Consider the following 21,316-nt stretch of genomic DNA (forward strand, 5'->3'; position numbering starts at 1 on the left):
TGCTCAGCAAGCCCTAAAATAGGTGATTTGGGGTGCAGTTTTACCCCCACTGCCAGCAGAAAATAAATGCAAACCCAATGCTTTGCATTGCTTTATGTCCATGCTGACAGTCCCACTGAGCATCCCCAGCCCCAGTGCAGTTTGTGGCCTCCTCTCCCCATCTGAATCAGCCTCCGTGGTGAGCAGAGGGATATTTGTGCATCCACGGGGTGCATCTTCCAGCTCACCCCACATCAGGTCTGGGGTCTGCTGCCCCTTAGTGAGATCATGTGGGATGTCAGGAGATCTGGTTGCCTGGGATGAGACCAATCTATGGGTTTTATTTGAGGAAGGGCACTTGGCCATGCGGAGAAATTACAATACGGAAAGCCTGAGAAGCTCTGCTGAGATCAGGTGGCTCAGCAAAGCCAGGAGAGGTTTGGGAAGGGGCATCCAACACCTTTCTGTCTGCTGGGATGGCGTTAACCAGAGCAGGAGATGGGGGGTTGTGAGCAGAATGGGCTGCAGTGGTGGCTTCTCCTCCCTCAGGTTGGCTGCTGGGGGGCTGTGTGTTGTGTTGGCATCTTCCCATAAGGGAATGCATTTCTTAAGTAAAAGAAGGGGGAAAAAAACATTGGTGGATCCCTCCAGCGTTGAGGCCACCTCAGTTGTCATTCTAGTGCCAAATGAAAAATGCCAGGTGTCCTTCAAGCTGTTCCTCGGCTCTAGCCGGTCCAGATATGGGGAGATGGGCAGCTGAAACCTCAGGATATGCATCCCATCCCCACCCCACCTCATCCCATCCCATCCCATCCCATTCCAACGTACCCCATCGCACTCCAATCCACCCTATCCCAACCTCATCCCACCCCACTCCATCTCACTCCATTCTATCCCATCCCATCCCATCCCATCCCATCCCATCCCATTCCATCCCATCCTGCCCCACCCCACCCAATCTCATCCCACCCCGTCTCACTCCGTCCTATCCCATCCCATCCCATCCCGTCCCGTCCCGTCCCGTCCCGTCCCATCCCATTCCACCCCACCCCACCCCGTCCTATCCCATCCCATCCCATTTCATCCCATCCCATCCCATTTCATCCCATCCCATCCCATCCCATCCCACTCCATCCCATCCCACCCCATCCCATCTCTTCCCACTCCATCCCAAGCCCCCACACCATATGGGCAGAGCCATGCACTGAGGGTGCAGGAGCCAGAACCTACAAATCCCCTTTGGTTCTAGGGCCACTGTCCTTAGGGAGGAACATCCCCCGACTTCCATCCTCATCATGCTGTGAAGTCTTGGGTTGCCATGTTGAAGACGTTGCTCTCCATGGTTGACTGCCACTTGCCCCAGTTCCTCTTGATCTCAGACTGGACCTGAAGTGACACCAGGATTGGTGCTGGCAGTTGAGGCACCCATGGAGTGGGAGCTGCACTGCTCCATGAAGGGCTTGGATGCCAGCGAGGGGGATCCCATGTGTGTTGGATGCCCACCTCCCCGTTCAGGAAACAGTACAGCAGAGCCACCAAGAACCCCTGAAAAAAAAAAAATCAGAAACAGCAACTTTCACCCAAAGAAAGGAGCTCCGTGCACCCTACTCAATGGGGTGGAGTAGGATGGGATGGGGTGGGGTAGGAAAGGTTGGAGATAGGGACAGGATTGGGATGGAATATGTCAGGAAGAGATGGGATGGGATAGGATAGGGATAAGAAGGGAAGGGAGGGGATGAGATGGAGATGGGAAGGGATATGAATAGGAAGGGATGGAGATGGTATAGGAAAGTATAGGGATGGAAACAGAGATGGGGATGGGACGGCATGGGATGAGAATGAGAATGGGATGGAGTGGGTTAGGAAGGGATGGAGGTGGGGTAAGAGAGGATGTGATAGTGTAGGATGGAATGGGATGGGAAGGGGTGGGATAGGGAGTGGTGGGATGGGATAGAAGGGATGAGGATGGGAAAGGATGGTATGGAAAAGGATGGGGATGGGAAGGGATGGGGCTGGGAAAGCATATGGTGGGATGGGGTGGGATTTCAGCTGCCCATCTCCCCACATCTGCACCTGGTAGGAACCAAGGACCAGCTCAAAGTACAGCCGGGCGTCCACACCGATGTGCTCAGGGAAGAACGCAAACACCACATAGTGCACCCCAAAGAGGGGGATGAGGAGCAGTGTGGACTTGGTCAGCCTCCTGCGGAGAGGACAACATCAGCAGAGCTGAATTTTGATGATCTTGAAAATCTTGATGGCCCTGGGTCCTCCTCTGTGCTCCTCCAAGGAGCCCTACATCCCCCCAACAACCCAGGTGTGGGGAGCTGCCCTTACATGTACTGCTGCTTGTAGTTTTTGCTGATGTCTGGGGATCGGATCTTCTGTGCCAACATCCTGGTGACGTTGAGGAAGATGAGGAAGTTCACCTGCCATGGGAGCTTGTCTCAGAGCCCTTCATGAACAGGTCCCACATCCATGGGATGCTTGGGGTGGGGACATGCTCACAAATATGGCCAGGAGGATGGGAGCCTTGATCACCCACCAGTAGGGGCTGCTGTAGTCATCCCAGCACCTGTGGGAGAGGAGAACAAGCCTGTTTTTAGCTTAGGTCCCATTCTCCTGCCCCATTTGCATAGGGGTCTTCAGGCCCCACCAGGAAATAGACACAGCATTAAAATAAATCGTTGCCCCATTTCTTCCGTCTTGAGCTTCCATAGCAAGAGAGTTGTCCCCTTGGCTTGCACAGGGGGCACATGGGCAAGAGGAAGAGGGGAGGTGGCTGCCCTTACCCGTGGTCATCGTACTGCAGCCTGGTGACCACCCACACACACACGGTCAGCATGGGGACACCTGCAGGGACACAGTGTCACCCCACGGCTCTGGCACCTCCCTCCAACCCTTGTCCACAACCCCACATCCTGCGGCTCTGGAGATTACAGCAGGGTGACAGTTTTTCCAGGACTTAGGGATGACGGCCACTGATGGTGATGTGTCACCTCCTGGTCCACTATCCTACATCTAACCCAGCTCCTGGGGTGGACTCTGGGAGCCCCTAGAGGGATTGGGGTCCCAGGGCTCACCCCATCCGATGAGGATGTACCACCAGATGTAGCTCCGATCGGAGGTGAAGGTGAGCAGCAGCAGGGTCTGCAGGTACATGCCCTCCACCAGCAGCCAGTAGAAGTTGGCCAACACCGAGTACTGCACGAAGGCAATGGATGCCTTGCACTTCACCTGTGGGGATAAGGAAGAGGAAAGGCTCAGTGGTGCTGAGACCCAAATAGAGAGAGCTTTGAGGACAAGAACACTGTCTCTACAGACGAGTCCCATGAAGAGAGACGCTGTTGTGAACCTTCTGATGTCCACCCAATCTTGTCATGGAGATATTTTCAAACATAGTTCTTGATCTAGTGGTTAGCTACCCTGCCCATGACAGAGAGGTTTGAATTAGGTGATCTCTGAGGTCCTTTCCAACCCAACCATTCTATGATTCTGTGGCTCTGTATTCACTGCTTCTGTATTTCTTATTTATTATGTCTGCTGCTCTGGACCAGCAGAAGTGTGTCAGCACCTCACCGTCGACATGGTGCAGTGGTCAACAGACTCATCAGAGAAGAGGACGGCGTCCTTGATGAGCACAGCGGCCCCGCGTAGGATGAAGGAGGTGAAGAAGTGGATGTGGATGGAGTTCCTGGTACAGTGCAGCTTCCTATGGAAGGAAGAGACGTGCTGTTTTCATGAGGAGAAAGGGAAGTTGGGGGGTTTTGGACATCCATGGGGCATCTCTGGGAGGGAGGATCGGGACAGCTTCCAACTCTGCTCATGGGTTGTCCTCCAGCCCTACCTGAAGCAGGAGAAGATTCCAATGGCCAGGAACAGGGCTGCCAGGGACGTGGAGTAGCCACATGTGTAGAGCACCTTCATGGTGATGAAGTAGCCTCTCTGGAAGGAAAATCACCCACTAAAGGAGGTGGCATGTGTTGGGAGTTCTATCCGTGTTCAGTTGCACTAGGTTTGTGCAATCATGCAGCCAAGCTCTGGATCCACTGAGCAACAAGCATGAGGCCCCTGGTAGACCCGAAGGCATCCACTTGCCTTGGCCTCGGTGTTGTTGCTGCTCCCAACAGCCTCCAGCTCGCAGGCACTGTAGTAGGGTGGGCTGGGGGGACTCCACCCCACCTCAGTGCAGTTCCTGTGGATCAGCGCTGCAGGGAGAAGGGGGGATCTGAGCCATGTGCTGGTCCCAGCTTCTCCATCAGCATCCCCAAAATGTCCACTCGTACCACAAACGTCGTGATGGTGCCCAAATGCTGACACCCAACCACGAGCATGGGGGGCACCATGGGAGCACAAGCACACCCCATCCATATGTGATGTGCCAACCAGAGCAGCAGTTGGGTCTACAGTTGGAGAAAGGGGGTTGGGGAGTGTCCGGCTGCCACCCAATTGAAGAAGGTGCCTCCAAGCACTCTGCCCAAGAGGGAGAGCATCCTCTGGGTGATAAGAGGGACTGGGGACGTTCCTGATAGGCATCATCCCATCCACCCATCCCTTGGGTTGTGGTATGCCATGAGGTTTTGGAGGGGTTGGAGCGGTGGGACCAAGGGGACCAGGTTGGGATGCCATAGAGGGAGCACCCGCATTCATAGCTCTGCACCTTTGGACTTCTTGAAGATGTGGGGGACATCGGGACAGGCAACAGCATGGGACTGACCCACAGGCATGGCCGGCCAGCAGCTCACCCCATCCCACGCTGTCCGGCAGCCTACAGAGAGACAGGATGGGATGATCTGAGGATGCGGCCACCAAAGTGCCACCTCCAAGAGTCCCGTCCTAATGGAAGGTGATGGGGGGATCTGGGGGATCAGGAGGAACCAGCAGCTTTGTGTCTATGGGGGATGACCTTGGGCATCTCCCACTGACCAGGAGCAGCATGGTCAGCAGAGATACTCCATCCTCTAAGAAACTGCAAATGTCTCCCAGGATGACACAGGAGGGAACAAAACAGAGGGAGGGGAGGATGGGGACACGCAAAGAGCAAATGCAGCTGTGGGACATCAGCCCGGAGGAAGAAAGCAGTAAGCACCATGAGACTTTTGCTGGAGAGCAATTAGACTCACTTCACTCCTCTCTCCAGCCCCACATCAGTGTTTCAATGACTCCTAAATTGCCTTGGAAACGAGCAGGCAAGACCCAGACATCACACTTCCAGGACAGCTCTCCTCTCACACGGATGTGATTAACCTTGCAGGTATACATTATTAACCTGGAGCCACTTCTATTCCCAGCCAGGGAGTGTGGGCTCAGACACATCTAATTAGTTTCCTCTGAATTCTGCAAGGTATTCGGCCAGGATGGAGAGATCTGTAGGGCTGACCTTGCAGTACTGAGGTATGTCTGCACTTTTGCAGGGGAATGGAGCGTGGGATTGTTACTGCAAGGGGTTGCTTTATTTTGGGGGAGCATCTGGATACGTCTATGGGCTGTCCTGTAAATGCATCCACCTCCTGTAAGGCCAGTCAGGAGCTCTACAGGGAATTAAGTCATTGGGATGGGGAGATCCCTCTTCCCACTCCATTTTCCTCTCCTGAGCTGCTGCAACCCCAAACCCCACCTCGCTTATCGTGTGAAATGGGAGTGACCTTCCCAAGGAGAAGAAGTGAAGAGGAAAGGAGCGTTTCCCATTCTCTGATGGGACTCTGCTGCTCAGCATTCCCATGGGTTTACCATAGGCAGAGGTTACCCTGTGGGTCGGTGCCCTATTTCTGGCTGCTCTCCGTGGTACCTGGACACCTCTACGCGGTTATCTCCACCCAAACAGCTCTCAGCAGAGTACCAGAGCAGGAAACTCATGATAAAACTCCGACTTTAATTATGCATTTGTACCTCTTGGTTATTTTCCTAGAGTGGTTCCTTCCCCTGGCTGCAGGACAGACCTTTTCCAATCAACGTGGCTTTCCTGTGCTAAGCAGGAGGATGCGCTCTATCCCTGAACTCTTACTTATGCAATTATGTACCTTAACGTGCATTTACTGAGGCGCTTCATTTCTACATTTGTATTATCTGAGACCCATTGAATGACGCATTTCTTATCCACTGGGTGATAATTTTTACCCAGAATTTGAGGCAAGCTGCGTTGGGGGATGGAAATTGAATGCAGTTAAACAAAATGTCCAAAAGCAGCACTTTAAAAGTAGTTAATTTATTATTATTATTACTTTTTTTTTTCCTACTTCCAATTAGCTAATCTGCTTAGAAGTCCCAGATATATAAAATCTGAGTTGCTCAAAACGTGTTCTGCATTAAAACCGAGTGAATTAAGGAGGGGAAAGGGGTGATGTGCCCTGTGCAGTGCTCATGGTGGTGAGCAGGGGGCAGATGGGGGCACAGTGCCCTGCATAGCAGGGTTAGGATTAGGGTTGGGTTAGGATTAGGGCTGGGTTAGGGTTGGGTTAGGGTTAGGACTATGTGCAATAACTATGGGGTTCTCACCCCCGATGGCTGTTTGCACACTGTAGTCCCACAGGTGCAGTCTCAGTCCCCTCTCTCCCTTCTCCCTGAGGCTCTCCAAGGATACTGCCACCCCTTCACCATCAACCACCACCCAACCCCCACAGCAAACCCTCTTCCCATGCATGTGGGGGTTCTCACCTCGCTGCCCACCGGGGGATTGAGTTTGGCTCTCACTCCTGATGGCCTCCAGGCACTCATCCTCTCTCTCTTGGAAGTAGAGGATGACGGAGCAGTCGGGATGCGTCGCTCGCACCTGGCAGGGAGGGGATGCATGGGCTGACCCCAGCCCACAGCGCCCCATTCTGTGGCAGCTGCCCACAGCACAGCCCTGACATTTCCCCAGCTTTCAGCTGTTTGCTTTGTACACATCATCAAGAACCGCAATTAACTCTAATTCCCTCCTAAAAGCTTCAGGGCACCACTCAGACGACAGGAACAGAGGGGCCGGCCCCACCCGCAGAACCACAATGACAGATGAAGTTCCTATTGGCATACAGCCCATCTGCCCCTCACCGAACCCCTTCAGCTTTTGGGTTTGTGAGCAGAAATGATGAGCACTCCTCAAACACAAATGCACCTTTGGAGCCAATCCACCACCGTGCCTCAGTTTCCCCATCTGGGAAAGGGGCTGATGCCATCCCTCTCCTTACGAAGCCCTGAAGTACCCCTGACTCCTTTCTTTTTTTTTTTTTTTTCCTTTCTTTTTTTTTTTAATTTCCTTTTCCTTTTTCTTTCTTTCCCTTTCCCTTTACTTTCTTTGCTCTTTCCCTTCCCTTCCCTTCCCTTCCCTTCCCTTCCCTTCCCTTCCCTTCCCTTCCCTTCCCTTCCCTTCCCTTCCCTTCCCTTCCCTTCCCTTCCCTTCCCTTCCCTTCCCTTCCCTTCCCTTCCCTTCCCTTCCCTTCCCTTCCCTTCCCTTCCCTCTTTTCTCTTCTTTTCTCTTCTCTTTTCCCTTCCCTTTTTTTCCCTTTTTTTCCTTTTTTCTTTCTCTTTCTCCTTCTCCTTTTCTTTTTCTTTTTCTTTTCTTTTCCTTTTTCTTTCTTTGCTTCTTCCGTCCTTCCGCCCTTCCTCCCTTCCTTCCCCCATCCCCTCTCCCAAGCCCCCACATCATCAAAACACATGCAGAGCAGCACTGGTACCACCCCGCAGCACTCCATAGAGTTTTCCTCCCCGGCTCCCCAAGGACACTGGAGCACCTTGTCCCATACCGAGCTGGTGCCAGAGCTCTGGGGTGGGAAGGACGTGCAGGGGACACCTGACCCCATGGGCTCACCCCACCAGGCCTGTGGGTGCTACACTCTCCATGGTGCCACAGGCAGGGACCACCACCCCCTGTCCCCCCATAACGTCCCCCCTGGGCACACACTTACCTGCAGCATTGGCAGCGCGAGCAGCAGCAGCAGCACGCAGGAGTTGGGGTTCAGCCATGGGCACCCCATGGTGGGAGGCAGCCCCGTGCCACCCTGCTCAGTGCCCATGGGGCTGGGGATGGCCCTCCTGCATGGCCCTGGGCGTGGGGTCCCGGCTCCAGGAGTAACCCTGCTCCCCTCACCCCTTTCCCTGCTCTGTCCCAACCCTATCCTTCCCCCAGATCCCTCTAAACCACTTTCCCGCAGCGGATGCTCAGTCCCTAAGAGTGTCCCTGACCCTCTCCCTGTGCCCCCCACCCCCGCTGTCCCCGTGCTGCCCACAGCTCCGTCTCTCAGCCAGACTGAATGTCACAGCCCTGGCGATGTGCAGGCTCCGCCCTCCGCTCCCCCTCCCCATGCACAGGGCTGAATGCACAGATCACCCAGCCTGGCACTGCCCCACCACCCCATTATCTGCACCCGTTGGGGTCTGCTGCTCCCACCCCCTCCCCCCCCTCCCCAAGGTGGGCATGCACAGTGGGGCTGCAGAGCACTCTTGTTTGCTGCTTGGATGCTGCTGAGCTGGAAACCCAATGTCCAAAGGGTTTGGGAAGCGGGGTGCAGGCAGGGATGATGCAGTGGGGTGCAGAGGGGGGTAAGGAAGGTGGGGATCCCGAAGGGGATGCTGTGATGCTGGGATGGTGTGCACACAGCTGTGACAACGCGTGCCCTGACTCATGCATGCACACAGGGCAGGGGCGGTCCTGCAAGTCCTTGTCATGGGGGGTGACCCCAAAATCCCTTCCCAAATGCCTCTGCTTACCCAGAAGGGCTGCGGGCTGGGTGGGCGTCAGGCAGGATGACCCAAACTCTGCCCTGTCTGTGCGTGACCAAAGCCCTTGGAAGGGCTGCCTCGTCCTCCAGAAATCCCAGAGAAGTGCAATGGGGCGCTGCAATCTCAGCTGGTGATAATGGGTGCCAAACCAGAGCAGAATGGGTTGTACAGAGCGCCCAGCACAGTTCACCTCGTCGTCCAGAGGAGTGGTGTGTAACACAAATACAGCTAAAAATGCAAAGAAAGCAACCAGGCCCTTAATATTTAAAGCCATTTGTGTGGTGTTATTAGGAGTGACCGATGCTGCTCCTGCAGGCACAGCTCTGATCCCGCAGTTCTATTGACACAAAGAGCCTCCGGGACCAGGACAGCCTCATTACCATCTCAGTTTCCAGTGAAATGCAAACACCCAATTTCAATCATTTAATTTTCCAACAGCACGGAAACAAGCAGTGAGAGGGGGCCTTATCAGAGACCGCTGAGAGCAAATAAAATGGTTCTGGGTGCAAATAAGCCCACGCTGTGCTGGCACAGTGGGGTGGAGGGGGACCAGGGGGTGGGTGGGGGGCTGTTGTCCTCATGACACCCATAAGTCCCCATAGAACAGGCTTCTTTGGTGCCACCTGGTGGCATCCAGTTTGGGAGGTGGCTGGCTTTGATCAGTGGGAAATCAGCCTCTGTGCTTTGATGATGCAGCAGTGCCATGCATGGCCACCGTGGGACCACCGTGGGACCACCATGGGATTGCCATAGGGTTGCCATGGGACCACCATGGGACCACCATGGGACCACTGTGAGACTGCCATGGGAGCAGAGGGCTGCACATCCCTGCTGTCCGTGTTTCCTCATTTTGGGATCTGTCCAGATAGGATGTGATGAGGGACGTTGTGGGGCCCATGCAAGGCCATGGCCCAAAGTGGTGCTGCAGGTGGAGCCCACCCTAAGCCAGAAATGGGGCTGAGGTCCGGTCTGTGGGCTTGATGTAAGGTGAAGATTTGGGTTTCCAGAGCAAGAAATCCCAGATGTCCCCAAGAAATGCCCAAGGCTGAGCTGCAGCTTCTGCCTTGTGTTGAGATGCACTGGGGCTGGGAGTTGCACTGGACCTACAGTGGTTTGACACTGGGTTTGGCTCAGTAACACCCTCAGAGGGGACTGGGATGCTATGAAAGGTCTTAAGGAATTCCCACTGTGTCCCCTTGTCCTACCGGGGCAGAAAGTCTTCTGCTGCAGTGCTTGAATCCTTCTTGCAGACAAGAACAAGATGAGCACCAGCACGACGGACACGCAGTCTGTGCTCAGAGCACACGGGGCTCTGCCAGAAGCAGGGGGTAATCAAGCACAGTAATCAAATGTGCAAATAATGGGAATTTGGGAGCTATAACAAAAGGCAGTGAAACAATCCAGAGGGGCCTGGAGAAATTAGGAACATGGAGTAAAGTGCAATCAAGTAGAAAATAGCCCCTGTAGAGCCAAGGGTTGGAGTCTTAGCAGCTGACTTTGCTCCTGCCATATGGAGGTGTTCCTGGTTCTGGGGCTTTGATGGGATCTGTTCCCACTTCATGAGCAGAGCTGGCTCCGGGCTGCAGGAAATGTTCCCATATCAGTGCTAGGGGACACTGGGAGCTTTGGGTTGAATGTTGATGAGGTAATCACATGGAAGGGCAGTGGAAGAGCTCATAGGGCAGAGGAAAGATACCAGAGCACATCAGGAGGATGGGGAAAAAATTCCGTTGCAGTGGGTTTGAATGCTACAGGACGTGTGACCTTCCATGGGGCCCAAGTCCAAACAGCCCCCACTGTGCCATGCCTTGGTCATGGATGGGGTCAGAGTGGACAACCGTAGGGTGGGTAGGTCTTCATCCTCCATCCATGGAGACCCCACAGCTCCACGGTGCTGTGGTCATGCATGGGGACACACATGTCTGAGGGCCGTGGGACATCCATGGGGCAGGTGGACCTTCATCTTCCATCACTGAAGACCCCATGGCCGCAGGGTGCAGTCTCGGTGCTGAACCCCATCCCCACACCCCATCCCCACACCCCTCCTTGTGCTCCCACGTAGAAACCTGTCCCAGATGCAGGCGACACACAGCCCCATGGGGACACACTGCTGCCTCCAGCTGCTTTCTGTCAGCTTTCAATGGGACCTTTCAACACATCCCAACCAGCGAGCCAGGTGCATGAGAACACATCCCACCAGCCCCCATCCCCATCCTGCAGGTGGCTTTTCCCTGCCACCCACCTGGACATCAGAGCCATCTCCCCCCCTCCACAATGGGTGGCCCTGAGGAAGACCATGGGGCTGTGAGATGGGGGATTTTAGGCAAGACTCCCAAACCATGTGGCCAAAGCCATGGGATGCTGCTGGCGGGTCCATGGTGGGGCTGAGTCCTGGCACCAGGGCTCCCCAAACACTGGGACCAGAGCACAGGGCTGGGAAGAACTCACAGCCTCAGTTCTCTGCGGAGACAAAACCATCTTTGAGGGGGCGCAACCCTCCTTAGTGCCACCCCTTTTGTGGGTGGGGTGTCCTGGGGACAAAAGCAGGGAGAAGCAACCTGGGGTTACACCTCGAGCAACCCAACCCATTGGGAGGGTTTGTTTGCCCCCAGCAGCTATAGCAACGAGCATGAGCTGCAGGTGCATTGCTGCTCATCCAGCCATGGAGCTTGGGGCAGCAGGGAATGCCAGCGGGGTCTGGGGGGACGCTGCGGAAGGAACCAATGTCATCCCACATAGGGTGAGTCCCAAAGAGCAACCCAGGGGATGGTGGGGAGAATGGGGTGGGAGGGAGGTGAGGGGATGGGGTCAGGGTTTGGGGTGGGCAGCGGGGTTTGGTTTGCAATTGGCTTTTTGCAAGATGCAAATGCTCTGTGCAAAACCCCAGGAAGGTTCCATGGGGATGTGCCCCTAGTGCTGTGTGTGTGCAGGGATCGCAGGGATGAACCCCTGGGAAGAGGGGCCCGGTGTGAGCTGCCCCCTCCTCCAGACTCCCATCCACGGGGCTTTTCTCCCCCTCCTCTCTTTCAGCTCCCACCTGTGCCGGTGTCCCAGCAGCCACTGACCATCATCCAGCAGCTTCCCATGGCCACAGCCCCTCCCACCGGACCCCCACACCTATGGGGAGGTGCGTGACCACAGCCATCCTACAGCCCTATGCTGAAACCATCCTTGTGTCTTTCTGCCTCCAAACACAGGGAGTAAAGGGCGAGCTCCACATCACCCACACACAAAACCGGCGGGGTCCTGGGGACCACCCACCAGTGGCTTTGCAGGCACTTTGCAGGGGGATGTCGTGCCTGCAGCAGATGGGGTTGTTTTAATGGGGGTGTTTTAATTGAGGTATTTTAATGAGGATGTCTTAATGGGGATGTCTTAATGGGGATGCACCAAGGAGGCTTTGCCAAGCCCTGTGTGCTGCCAGGACCGCAGCAATCCTCCAAATGGGCGGAAAGCCTGCAGCCTCCAGGACCACTAATCACCTTTTGTGCGCAGCCAGACCAGATGTTTAATCCCATTTGCCAATTGGGAAAGGCAGAACGATCTCTATTTTAAAGCTTTACCCGAGCAAAATAATTTTTAAATGCCACCCAGGGCTTCCAAATCAGGGTGTGGGGCTGGGTTGGCTCCTGGTGCTTGGCATAGGGACAAACCTTGGTGCTATCCCAAGGGATGCGTCCGCACTGCTCATCCCATCCCCTTGCTGTAATCCCTCACTGACGCAGAGACCCTTTGCTCCCCGGCAGATTTATTCGAGCTGATGATGATTCAGAACTCCCAAATGCACCAGGTGGTGATGAACAGCCTGGCGGTGTCGGCATTGGTGTCCTTTGGGTTTGGGCCATCTCCAATCACTGCCCAGGTATGGGGTGGGACTGATGGGTGCTCTCTGCCTTCTGATCTCCTTGGGGTTTTGGGGCTCTTTGGGTTGGTTTGACCCCCAGCGTGGATCGTATCTGATTCTGTTCCTCCCCATAGACACCTGCTGTGTCTTTGCAGCCTGGAGAGGAGGAGGAGGCTGTGGTTTTCCACCACCACTACATCTCTTATCCCAGTTCTGCTCCCCTTTGGGCATGGCCACTCCAGGATCAGGCCATGGGGCCGGCGGCCGTGCGGCACCTGGGCACAGCCACAGAGGACAGGGAGGTGTGAGTAGCAGGGGAGCTCTTGCACAACCAGAGGGACATGGGACAACCCCAGGTGAGCACTCACTCCTGTCCTCATCCCTCTCCATCAGCCCTGTGCCACCTCCTCCGCCCCCCAGTGCTACGGGGACCGTCGGAGCCAACGTCCCACCAGCATCAGGTAACACCTTTTCCCCATACCTTCATCGGGAGGTGCTGCACTGACCTCCCCACGTGCCCAGCCGTGAGCCCTCCCTGCTCCCTCTATCCAACCTCGGTCCATGCTTTCCCCCTACAGAGTACTACGACATGCTGGAGGAGCGGCTCTGAGCACCCTGCAGCCCAAGGGGGCTCCTCCTGCACATCCTCATCCTCCACCCCAGAAGATCTTGCAGGGTGCCCCGTGCTACCGACAGTTTTGGGGAGGGAGAGGATGTGCCTGGCAAAATCCATTATTTTGGTGCATGGATATGTTATTTTGGTGCTTGGCTGTACTGTTTCAGTGCACGGATGCATAATTTTGGTGTATGGGTTGGGGTCATGCCAACCCAGGTGTTCCCAGTCTCCATCAGTCCCTTCAGTTCTCAGTGCAGCACATTGCCTATAATTAATTTGCTTTGTTAAGAAAGCACCCTGCTGACACTAATTAAGCATCTGTCATTAACCCGGACTGCTGGCCCTGCGCCTGAATGTGAGGCTTCCTCCAAGCAGAGGGGGCGAGGGAGGGGGGTTGTGTGCTCCTTGTGTGAGCATGTGGGGTGCCCATGGGGGCTATGAGGTGCTGCTGGGGGCTGTGGGGTGCAAATGAGGGATGCAATGGAGACCATCCGAAGGCTGAGCTGAGTGTGAGGTGAAACCATGCTGATGTGCAATGCTTTGTGTATCCATACAGACAAAATGAGGAGGAAGAGAGGAGTCACCGGGGGATGTCCCAATCTTGAATATGGGAATAATGAGAGGAAGGGAGGGAGGATAGCGCAATGGGGATTGTGACACACACAGTGGAAGTGAGCCCTGGAGCCCTCTCTGGGTGACACTGAGTTGAGCAACACAGAAGTATCCCATGGCCGGGGCACAAAACCCATACTACCAGAAGTAGGGAGGAGGAATGGGGGAAGGAGCACTGGAGGGCATGGAAAAGGGCAGTTTTGCTGCAGGTACATCATTGTCAGAGGGCGGCTGGGATGCTGGCTTTGGCCCAAGGGCCAAAGGAACCAGTGGGTCTGGGTGAGAGTGCACGGATGAGGCAGTGGGGCTGCAACCCCTCCAGATAAGAGGTGTTGGTGAAAAGCCATTGCAGTGCGTAATGGTGCAGCAGGATGCGTATCAGCAGTGACTCCTCAGGAGACCCAGGGTCTCTGGTGTTGACTCACCCCTTCTCTCCACCCTCACCTGCTGTGCCTGCCTGCCAGCCCTACAAGCCTCTGTATGGGACAGCTCCTTCCCTGGACCAGCCCCGAACGCCCACACACCAGTCTGCTGATCCACCGGCTTCACCTGCCCTGCTCTCGGCATCCCTACTCTCCACCCCAGCTCTGGGAACGCAGGCTGAGCTCCCCAGCATCCCCACACCCCAAGTGGCACAATGGACGTGGCCCTTCTCCATGGGCTGCTGCTCCTCCTCATCCTCCCCGTGCTGCTTTACTGGCACAGTGCCACCTTTCACTACTTCTGCAAAGTCACCTTCTTCAACATCTGGGTCTTGACCATGGCGACTCTCCTCTCCCCTTTCGCGGCGATTCGGGGACGCTGCGTGGAGAACATGAAGTGAGTATGGCTTTGGGGTTGTCCTTCCAGCTTGGAGATGTCTGGGGCTTAGTGGTGATGGAGTCATGGGGTCTTGTGGTTTTGTGATCATATCCACTGCCAGGACTGCAAGTTGAGCCCCGGAGCTGCGATGAGTGCTGTGGTCATGTCCATGTGGTGCATCTGCACACTGTGCTGGGATGTAGTGGTGCTGTGCATGGTTAGCAGTGGGCACAGCATGATGGGGCAGCCAGCTGGGTCTGGGCTAGCTGGTCCCCATTGGATCAAGTAACATAAAGGAGAGAACTGGCCATTGCACTGTTGGGTGCCATGAGGGACTGGAAGGGTTTGCAGCGCCCATTAGCAGGATACACATGCATGCCCACATCCCTGGCATTGCATCCCACTTAGAGAACAGGACTCCAGGATTTCCTGATGCCATCAGCTCAGTGTCCCAGAGAGATGCCCCGGTGTTGCCCCATCGCTCAGCCAAGCTGGGGGTGGTGGTGGCCATGATAGCATCTCTGAGCAACATGAGTTGCTTCCAGGGCTGACGCAACCCTGGTGCTGAATTCCTGGCCATGATAGCATACTGAAGGGATGTAATTGTGTCAGGATGAAAGACAAACCTGTGGAATTTCCAAGCTCAAACCATCACGTGTCAGTGCTTGCAGATCCAAATCTCTTGGCGGGACTGCAATCAGAGGTTTGGTGTTATCAGTCTCCTCGTGCAGCCATTCTCCCTCATTCTCTCCGTGCAGGAATGATGCACACACACACGTGCATTCCCTATTGCTTGGAGCCCTGGTGCAAATGCTTCCGGCTCAGTGGAAATCCCTGGCATGATGCAGCCATGACTCACAGTGCCTTGTCTCATCCCACCGCCACTTCACAGCCACAGCACACCCAGCTCCATCTCCTCCTCCTCAGCCTTCAAATCACAACGCCTCCGGCTTGGAGCGGGTTCCTGCCATTAATCCTGGCTTTGGGGCATGCCACAAACCTCTTCTCTTCCCCACCTGGTGCTGAGCTCTTCCTGACCGTCCTTTCCACATTAGGTTTGAAGCATTCACTGTTGGATGTGAGACCCTTCGCATGGATGCTCTCCATTGCTACGAGTCGGAAAGTGACCCATTTCAATGTCAAAAGTGTATTTATCTCCATCATGGGTGCTGCAATCCCCGTTGCTCCATCCTCCCTCCATTCCTCTTGTTATTTTCATACTGAGCGTCACCCTTCATCAGCACTGCTATCCTGGCGTCACACTTCCTGTCCAGGCCTTTCTGGATGGTGACAGGGCTCTTCCTCGTTCCCCATCCAGCTGATAAAACCTCCATCTCTTGCTGACTTCAGGTCAAGTGAAGCAATTCTGAGTTGCTCTGATGAGCAAAGATGAGTTTGTTCTTGTCTTCGATGCTCTTGTCATGACCCCCTTCCACCTCTCTGCGTCAATCTGCTCCCCACACGTGTCCCTCTGCCCTAGGCTCCTCTGTGCTGCGATCCGGCCCCTCAAGCACTTGTATGGCATCAAGATAAAGGTGCTGGGTGCTGAGCACCTGAATCTCAAGGAGCCCTATGTGATAGTTTGCAACCACCAAGCTTCCCTTGACCTCATGGGTACGTGCAGGGGAGGGGAGGGGTTCATCACCACATGGGCAGCCTTTGGGGTTGGGCTGAGCTCAGGGCTATGGGTGCAACGCAGGGAAAGGGTTGGGATGGGATGTTGTGGTTGGTGATGGGAACCATGGGGCAGGGGCTGATTCTTCCCTTCCCATCCATCCTCCAGGCATGGTGGAGGTCATCCCCAAGCGCTGCGTGCCCATCGCCAAGAAGGAGCTCCTGTACATGGGCACTGTGGGCTGGGCCTGCTGGCTCAGTGGCATGATCTTCATCGACCGCCAAAGGACAGGAGATGCCATCGATGTCATCTCCCAGACGGCCAAGACTATACAGCGTGAAAACGTGAGCAGGAGAAACTGGGTTGGGGGTAGACAGGGTTTAGGGAGGACCACAGGTGTCACAGTGGGGAGGTGGTGCTTGGGGTCCATGCTTGCATCTCACCCTGTCCTGTGCAGCTCCAAGTGTGGATTTTCCCAGAAGGCACCAGGAACCAGAGCAGATCCATGCTGCCCTTCAAGCGCGGGGCGTTCCACCTGGCTGTGCAGGCTCAGGTAAGGCATCAAGTTGGGGTGGTTATTTTCCTTGGCATCCCCTGCTCATAGAATGTTCTCCATCATCTGCCCTTGACAAAGAGGGGTGGGGGACATAAGAGTCTTCTGGGATCTGCAGGACTCAGGGAGGCGACAGGAACCTGGGGCATGTCAGGAGCTGGAGTCCTACTGGTATTAACTGGGGAGGGGTCTGCATGACCCTCCATCTCCTGCAGGTTCCCATTTTCCCCATTGTGATTTCTCCATACTGGGACTTCTTCAGCTCCAAGGAGAAGAAATTCACCTCTGGTAAGTGGAGGACAAGAAGCCCCTTTGCAGAGGCAGTGGGAATGGGGCACATGAGGGCTGGAGGTCTTTATGAAGAGCACTGAGGTGCATAGAGGTATCCGGTGGTGGAGGATGCTGGTTGGATGACCTGGCCTCCCTGGCCTCTCCTCTCCATTTCCAGGGATGTTCACCATCCGAGTTCTCCCCAGGATAGAAACCCGTGGCCTGAGCCCAAAGGATGTCCCGGAGCTGACAGAGACTGTCCGCAACATCATGGTTGATGTTTTTGCTGAGATGTCTGCAAATCCCTGCAGGGATTGGCCTGCAGAGCTTCCTCTGCTCCCAAGCACTGGGGCCACCAAGGGGACTGACAGCACGTGGCATGAGGAGGACACTACTGGGACCAGCGATTAGGCAGAGCTCATGGGGACATCAGGGAGGTTGGGTATCTGGTACCAGGTAGAACTTGCTACACCCTTCTCCATCTCTTGTGGTGTGGTTCACCCATGGGCTTGTTGCCCAGGGTCCTACCGGTCATGCTGTCCTCATGCATCCAGCCATGAGGAGGGGTCCAGAATGTGTGGTGAGACTGTGGGGATGTGGGGTGGGGGCGGGAATTTCCACATTGGAAGAGCTTCCTCAATGTATATTGATGAGCTGAAGGTGAAAAATTAAAGAGTTCACAGCTAGTGTTTGTGCACGGTGCCATGCCTGAGCCTGGGGGGATGAGGGCAGGTGGGGATGGCCATGCTGCATGTGGAGCATCTCTGAAGATAATGGGCAAACCGCAGCCAAGAAGATGCGCAGTGCTTTGGTTCGTCATTGCTGTTCTCAGAAATCTCTGGAAGAAATTCTGCAAAACGGTGGAAATCATCTATCCATGTAGAATGTGCTGGGCAACACTATTAGCAACAGTGAGCTGGAGCTCTCCAGGCCGGGAACCATCACATGGAGATGGTCAATGGCAGTGGGCACATGGAGGACCTGAATTCTCAGGGCTGCTGCATGCCTGCTTCTGTGGGTTGTGTTTGACTGCCGGGAGCCTTGAAACCATAGGGGGGGTGGACTGGGAGGTTAAATGTTGTCCCAGCCAGAGACCTTGCTGGGTTTTACTCACTGCAGCAGGGAGGCAAGGGTGAATGGGAGAAGAGGAAGACTAAACTGAGGGCTCAGAGCTCACCTCGCCTCTGTGTTCTTCCTCCAAGTATGGGGTCCAGAGCAGCCCTGACCTTCCTGCTGCTTTGCGTCCTGCACCTCGTTGCTGGAGCAGCTGCATGGCCGTACAGCCTGTCCATGTTCATCCGTCCATGCTGGGTGGGATGGTGGGTGGCCTTACCTCACTGCTGGTGCTCAGGGTCAGTCCTCATCATGAGTGTGGTTGCCTGGGTGGGGTGGAGGTGCTTGGGGTGCTGTGTTGTCCCTGTGAGGACAGAGGGATTAGTGCCTGTGGTGGCAGAGCACTGGGTTTTGATGGAGGTCCCTTCCAACTCCACTGTGGAGGTGTCCTCTGCCTAGGATATTTATAGTGATGTTCCCCTACGTGATCTACTACTCACACGGGGGCAAGGTGCACATCCATCTCGTGGACCTGGATGAGCCAGAGCGCCAGAGCGGTGTGGTCCAGGGTGGTCCAGTGTGCAGTCTGTGCAGCAGCAAGTTCCGGGTGTACTGGTTAGAGTGGGGACGGGAGAGCAGGCACTGGACCAGCTGCCCTGGAGGGAGTCACCAGGACAAATTGTTGGGTGTCATCTCCAGCCTCCTGCACTGCAAAGTGAGGCTCTTCAGCTGTTGGCGTGAGCATGGAAAACCATTGGGTCTCTTCATTTAGCTCAGGGTGACCCAGAAGGACCACCTCCATCAGTTCATGAAGGCATCTACATCTTTTTTTCTGCTCATTTCCTTGAGGAGAATCACAAAAGCAAGGGGGGAGGGCACACATGGGAAAAGCAGAGATGGAAAGCACGTCACCCAGAGCCTCTCCTTTTTTGCCCTTTTTTTCTGCAGAAAAGATGAAAAGTATTACTAAAAGCTGTAAGATTTTTCTTGAAATGCCCACAGATGCCACCAAGAACACCAATGGATTCAACAAAAGTGGGATGCCCTATGATGGAATGGTAATGGGGGCTCCTCATGCCCCAAAGCCCCACTTTGCCTCCCCTGCTCCAGCTCAGCCTGGGCATCTTCCTTCGCTCTTAGTGCAGATGCTGCTGAAGGGAGACAATGGGATCCCTTCTACCCTCACCAACCCAAAAGAAGACCAAGTAGCTCTAGGGTTCTTGTTCCCTTCCTATCCTCTTGCCATTCACTCCATCCCTTTGAGCTTCCTTTCGACCAGACCATGATGGCACACAGCTCTTTTTTGGGGTCTGAGCAGGGCTGGATCACGTTTCATTGGAATGCTCCTGCAGGGATGCTGAGCTGCCTTTATCTTTGAGATCCCTGCTCAGGATGAAGCCAGTTTCAGCAAGCCCTTGGGATGCTCTGTTGGCTTCAGGGCTTGGTCTTGGTCTTCAACTGTTGGGTCTTGGAGTACCATTTCCACTTGTCCTGCAGCACTGCTTGAACCATTCCCATCTCCTCTTTTGCAGATCCTGGTCAAAGAGACCCCTTGTGACCAACCTCAGGAAGGAACTGCTTGTGGAGGCAAGTGGGTCCCACAGCAGGACGGGCAGTGCAGGGCTTTGCTGCCCGCATCTGGACCTGATCTCCCTCCCTGTCTCAGCACTAGGTGGTTCCTTCTCTGTGGAGCTGCCCACTGGCCACAAGTTGGTGCCCACAGCTACAGTGTTGTGCTACATGATTCTGCCTGGAGGCCAGCCTTTGATTGACTGGACTCTGCTGCATGTTGCCAGGTGCTTCCCCAACCAGGTGTGTGGGGCCTGCAGCCCATCTCCTGAATTCCACCGCACCCCTTGCTCTTCACTCTCAGCCAATTTTTGGAGCATGGAGAGAAAGCCCTTCCTGGGAGCCTCTCCCCTAACCCAATCCTTCCTTCTCCCTAGGTGAAGCTGTTCTTCCCAGAATGAAAGGCTCTGGCAGACTCTCAGACCCAACTGAAGGTGCAGGCTGCTCCAGGGTCCCTGTGTGCCATCCACATCACAGATGAGCACACGTGGTATGCTGGTCTCAAGGCCACCACCAGCTCCAACACAGTGAGTATGGAGCAGTCTCTGCACTGGGCTGGTGCATTTCCTTGGGGACTTCATAGGCTGGGGCTGGCAGCATCACTGCCATGCCCAGGGAGGTGCAGGAGCAATGGGACAAAGCGAGAAGCAATGGGGTTGGAGCTGAGCCTTGATTGCTTCATGTATTTCTCAGCTGGAGCTCACATTCTTTGGTTTAGGTCTCCAGCTTACACCTATATTCTGAAGACAGCTTTCACTCCGAAGATGAAGGCCAGAATGTTATTGACTGTCCCTTTGGTAAACGGCCAGCAAGTTCTATACCGCTTAACCCTTATGATGTGTTTATGGAGTTCTACACTGTCACCCCCAAATCCAAATGCCGTAGGATTAGGGAGGAACCATTGTATATCGACTATGGGGGATTGTGTGACCCAGACATGGTAAGAGCCCCCAGCCCTGCCTTGTGCTCCTCTTCCTCCCAGGGAGGGTCTGCCCCACCCACACCATGCCCATATCCATGAGCCATCCTCTTACATCCCCCACACGAGATGCACTGAACCCCACTTCTTCAGCCTGAGACAGACACATGAAATACATCTGTCAGTCCAAGCACTGCAGCATTCAATGAAGATGGGGATAAGATCTGCTTTGGGTTCTGAGCTCTCCTGGCACATCAGTGGCTGGGAGGACAGTGAGGACGTGATCCAGGTAGGTTGACCATGTGTTAGAAGGAGGAGACATGTTGCTGGGATGGAGGTCTGGCTCACTCTGATCCTGGCCTCATACCTGCTGTATTTTAGCCTTCACAGCGTTGAAGATTGACGTGAATGGAAACTGCAGCTTCCTGGCCATTCTGCTCCTGACTGCATCGTACCTACCAGGCAGCCTTGAGCCTCTGCCCATTTCTACTGCTTCACCCCTTTGCCTGACCGGAGCCTTCAGCAACGTGGTTGGAATGGGGGCTCCAAAAGCCACTTGTGGGCCCTATTCCTGCCTGGCAGTTCCATCACCCTGTGTGCATCAGAGGCAGATGGGGGACATCTGCTTTGCTGTCCACCAGGGGCAATTCCTGGAAAAAAAGGCAAAAAAAACCCTGGGGATCAATGCAAGCATGATGATATGAGCCAGGAGCAATGGCTGCCATGGGGAGGTCCGGACTGCTCCTGCTCTGCCAGGCTGGAAAATTAAGAAAAATGCAAGAGAGGAA

At 54.9% G+C, this 21,316-nt stretch overlaps 3 protein-coding genes across 6 annotated transcripts; 2 read left to right on the top strand and 1 right to left on the bottom strand.

The window, feature by feature from the left end:
- Positions 1-292: 292 nt before the first annotated feature.
- On the bottom strand, positions 293-8,230 carry LOC771308 (growth hormone releasing hormone receptor). Of its 3 annotated transcripts, NR_174028.1 has the most exons (14): positions 7,863-8,220; positions 6,634-6,748; positions 4,640-4,747; positions 4,078-4,187; positions 3,827-3,924; positions 3,559-3,691; positions 3,063-3,216; positions 2,772-2,832; positions 2,488-2,554; positions 2,317-2,408; positions 2,053-2,182; positions 1,483-1,524; positions 1,210-1,365; positions 293-585 (listed from the first exon to the last, which is right to left on the bottom strand). NR_174028.1 is itself a non-coding variant. In NM_001397966.1 (13 exons), exons 1-13 carry the CDS (start codon positions 7,968-7,970, stop codon positions 1,273-1,275), a joined length of 1,311 nt encoding a protein of 436 aa, NP_001384895.1. In that variant the 5' UTR covers positions 7,971-8,220; the 3' UTR covers positions 1,202-1,272. The 3 variants fall into 3 exon arrangements, 2 of the variants coding, with proteins under 2 accessions (NP_001384895.1, NP_001384896.1); NM_001397966.1 differs by lacking the exon at positions 293-585 and having other exon boundaries at positions 1,202-1,365; NM_001397967.1 differs by lacking the exon at positions 293-585 and having other exon boundaries at positions 1,265-1,524; positions 7,863-8,230.
- Positions 8,231-11,289: 3,059 nt separating this feature from the next.
- LOC121106465 (proline-rich protein 29-like) lies at positions 11,290-13,503 on the top strand. 2 transcript variants are annotated; one of them, XM_040653436.2, is made up of 6 exons: positions 11,290-11,416; positions 11,707-11,803; positions 12,423-12,538; positions 12,655-12,824; positions 12,914-12,981; positions 13,099-13,503. In XM_040653436.2, the coding sequence occupies exons 1-6, from the start codon at positions 11,306-11,308 to the stop codon at positions 13,128-13,130; spliced, it is 594 nt and encodes a 197-aa protein (XP_040509370.1). In that variant the 5' UTR covers positions 11,290-11,305; the 3' UTR covers positions 13,131-13,503. The 2 variants fall into 2 exon arrangements, with proteins under 2 accessions (XP_040509370.1, XP_040509371.1); XM_040653437.2 differs by having other exon boundaries at positions 12,676-12,824.
- Positions 13,504-13,566: 63 nt separating this feature from the next.
- Positions 13,567-17,552, top strand: PRR29 (proline rich 29). Its single transcript, XM_025144065.3, has 6 exons — positions 13,567-14,567; positions 16,030-16,163; positions 16,333-16,508; positions 16,622-16,717; positions 16,933-17,005; positions 17,166-17,552. Exons 1-6 carry the CDS (start codon positions 14,386-14,388, stop codon positions 17,396-17,398), a joined length of 894 nt encoding a protein of 297 aa, XP_024999833.2. The 5' UTR covers positions 13,567-14,385; the 3' UTR covers positions 17,399-17,552.
- Positions 17,553-21,316: the final 3,764 nt, after the last annotated feature.

This window comes from Gallus gallus, chromosome 27, assembly GCF_016699485.2.
Source record: "Gallus gallus isolate bGalGal1 chromosome 27, bGalGal1.mat.broiler.GRCg7b, whole genome shotgun sequence".
Classification (NCBI taxonomy): domain Eukaryota; kingdom Metazoa; phylum Chordata; class Aves; order Galliformes; family Phasianidae; genus Gallus; species Gallus gallus.

Coding starts and splice junctions, on each gene's coding strand:
- LOC121106465 (XM_040653436.2), top strand. CDS start 11,306: ATGAGCTGCAGGTGCATTGCTGCTCATCCAGCCATGGAGCTTGGGGCA. Junction 11,804..12,422: donor ACCCCCACACCTATGGGGAG/GTGCGTGACCAC, acceptor GCTCCCCGGCAG/ATTTATTCGAGCTGATGATG. Junction 12,825..12,913: donor GCCACAGAGGACAGGGAGGT/GTGAGTAGCAGG, acceptor CCTCTCCATCAG/CCCTGTGCCACCTCCTCCGC.
- LOC771308 (NM_001397967.1), bottom strand. CDS start 7,970: ATGGGCACTGAGCAGGGTGGCACGGGGCTGCCTCCCACCATGGGGTGC. Junction 4,188..4,639: donor CATCTTCAAGAAGTCCAAAG/GTGCAGAGCTAT, acceptor TTCTCCCTGCAG/CGCTGATCCACAGGAACTGC. Junction 2,833..3,062: donor GTACATCCTCATCGGATGGG/GTGAGCCCTGGG, acceptor GTGTCCCTGCAG/GTGTCCCCATGCTGACCGTG.
- PRR29 (XM_025144065.3), top strand. CDS start 14,386: ATGGACGTGGCCCTTCTCCATGGGCTGCTGCTCCTCCTCATCCTCCCC. Junction 16,509..16,621: donor AGACTATACAGCGTGAAAAC/GTGAGCAGGAGA, acceptor TGTCCTGTGCAG/CTCCAAGTGTGGATTTTCCC. Junction 16,718..16,932: donor ACCTGGCTGTGCAGGCTCAG/GTAAGGCATCAA, acceptor CATCTCCTGCAG/GTTCCCATTTTCCCCATTGT.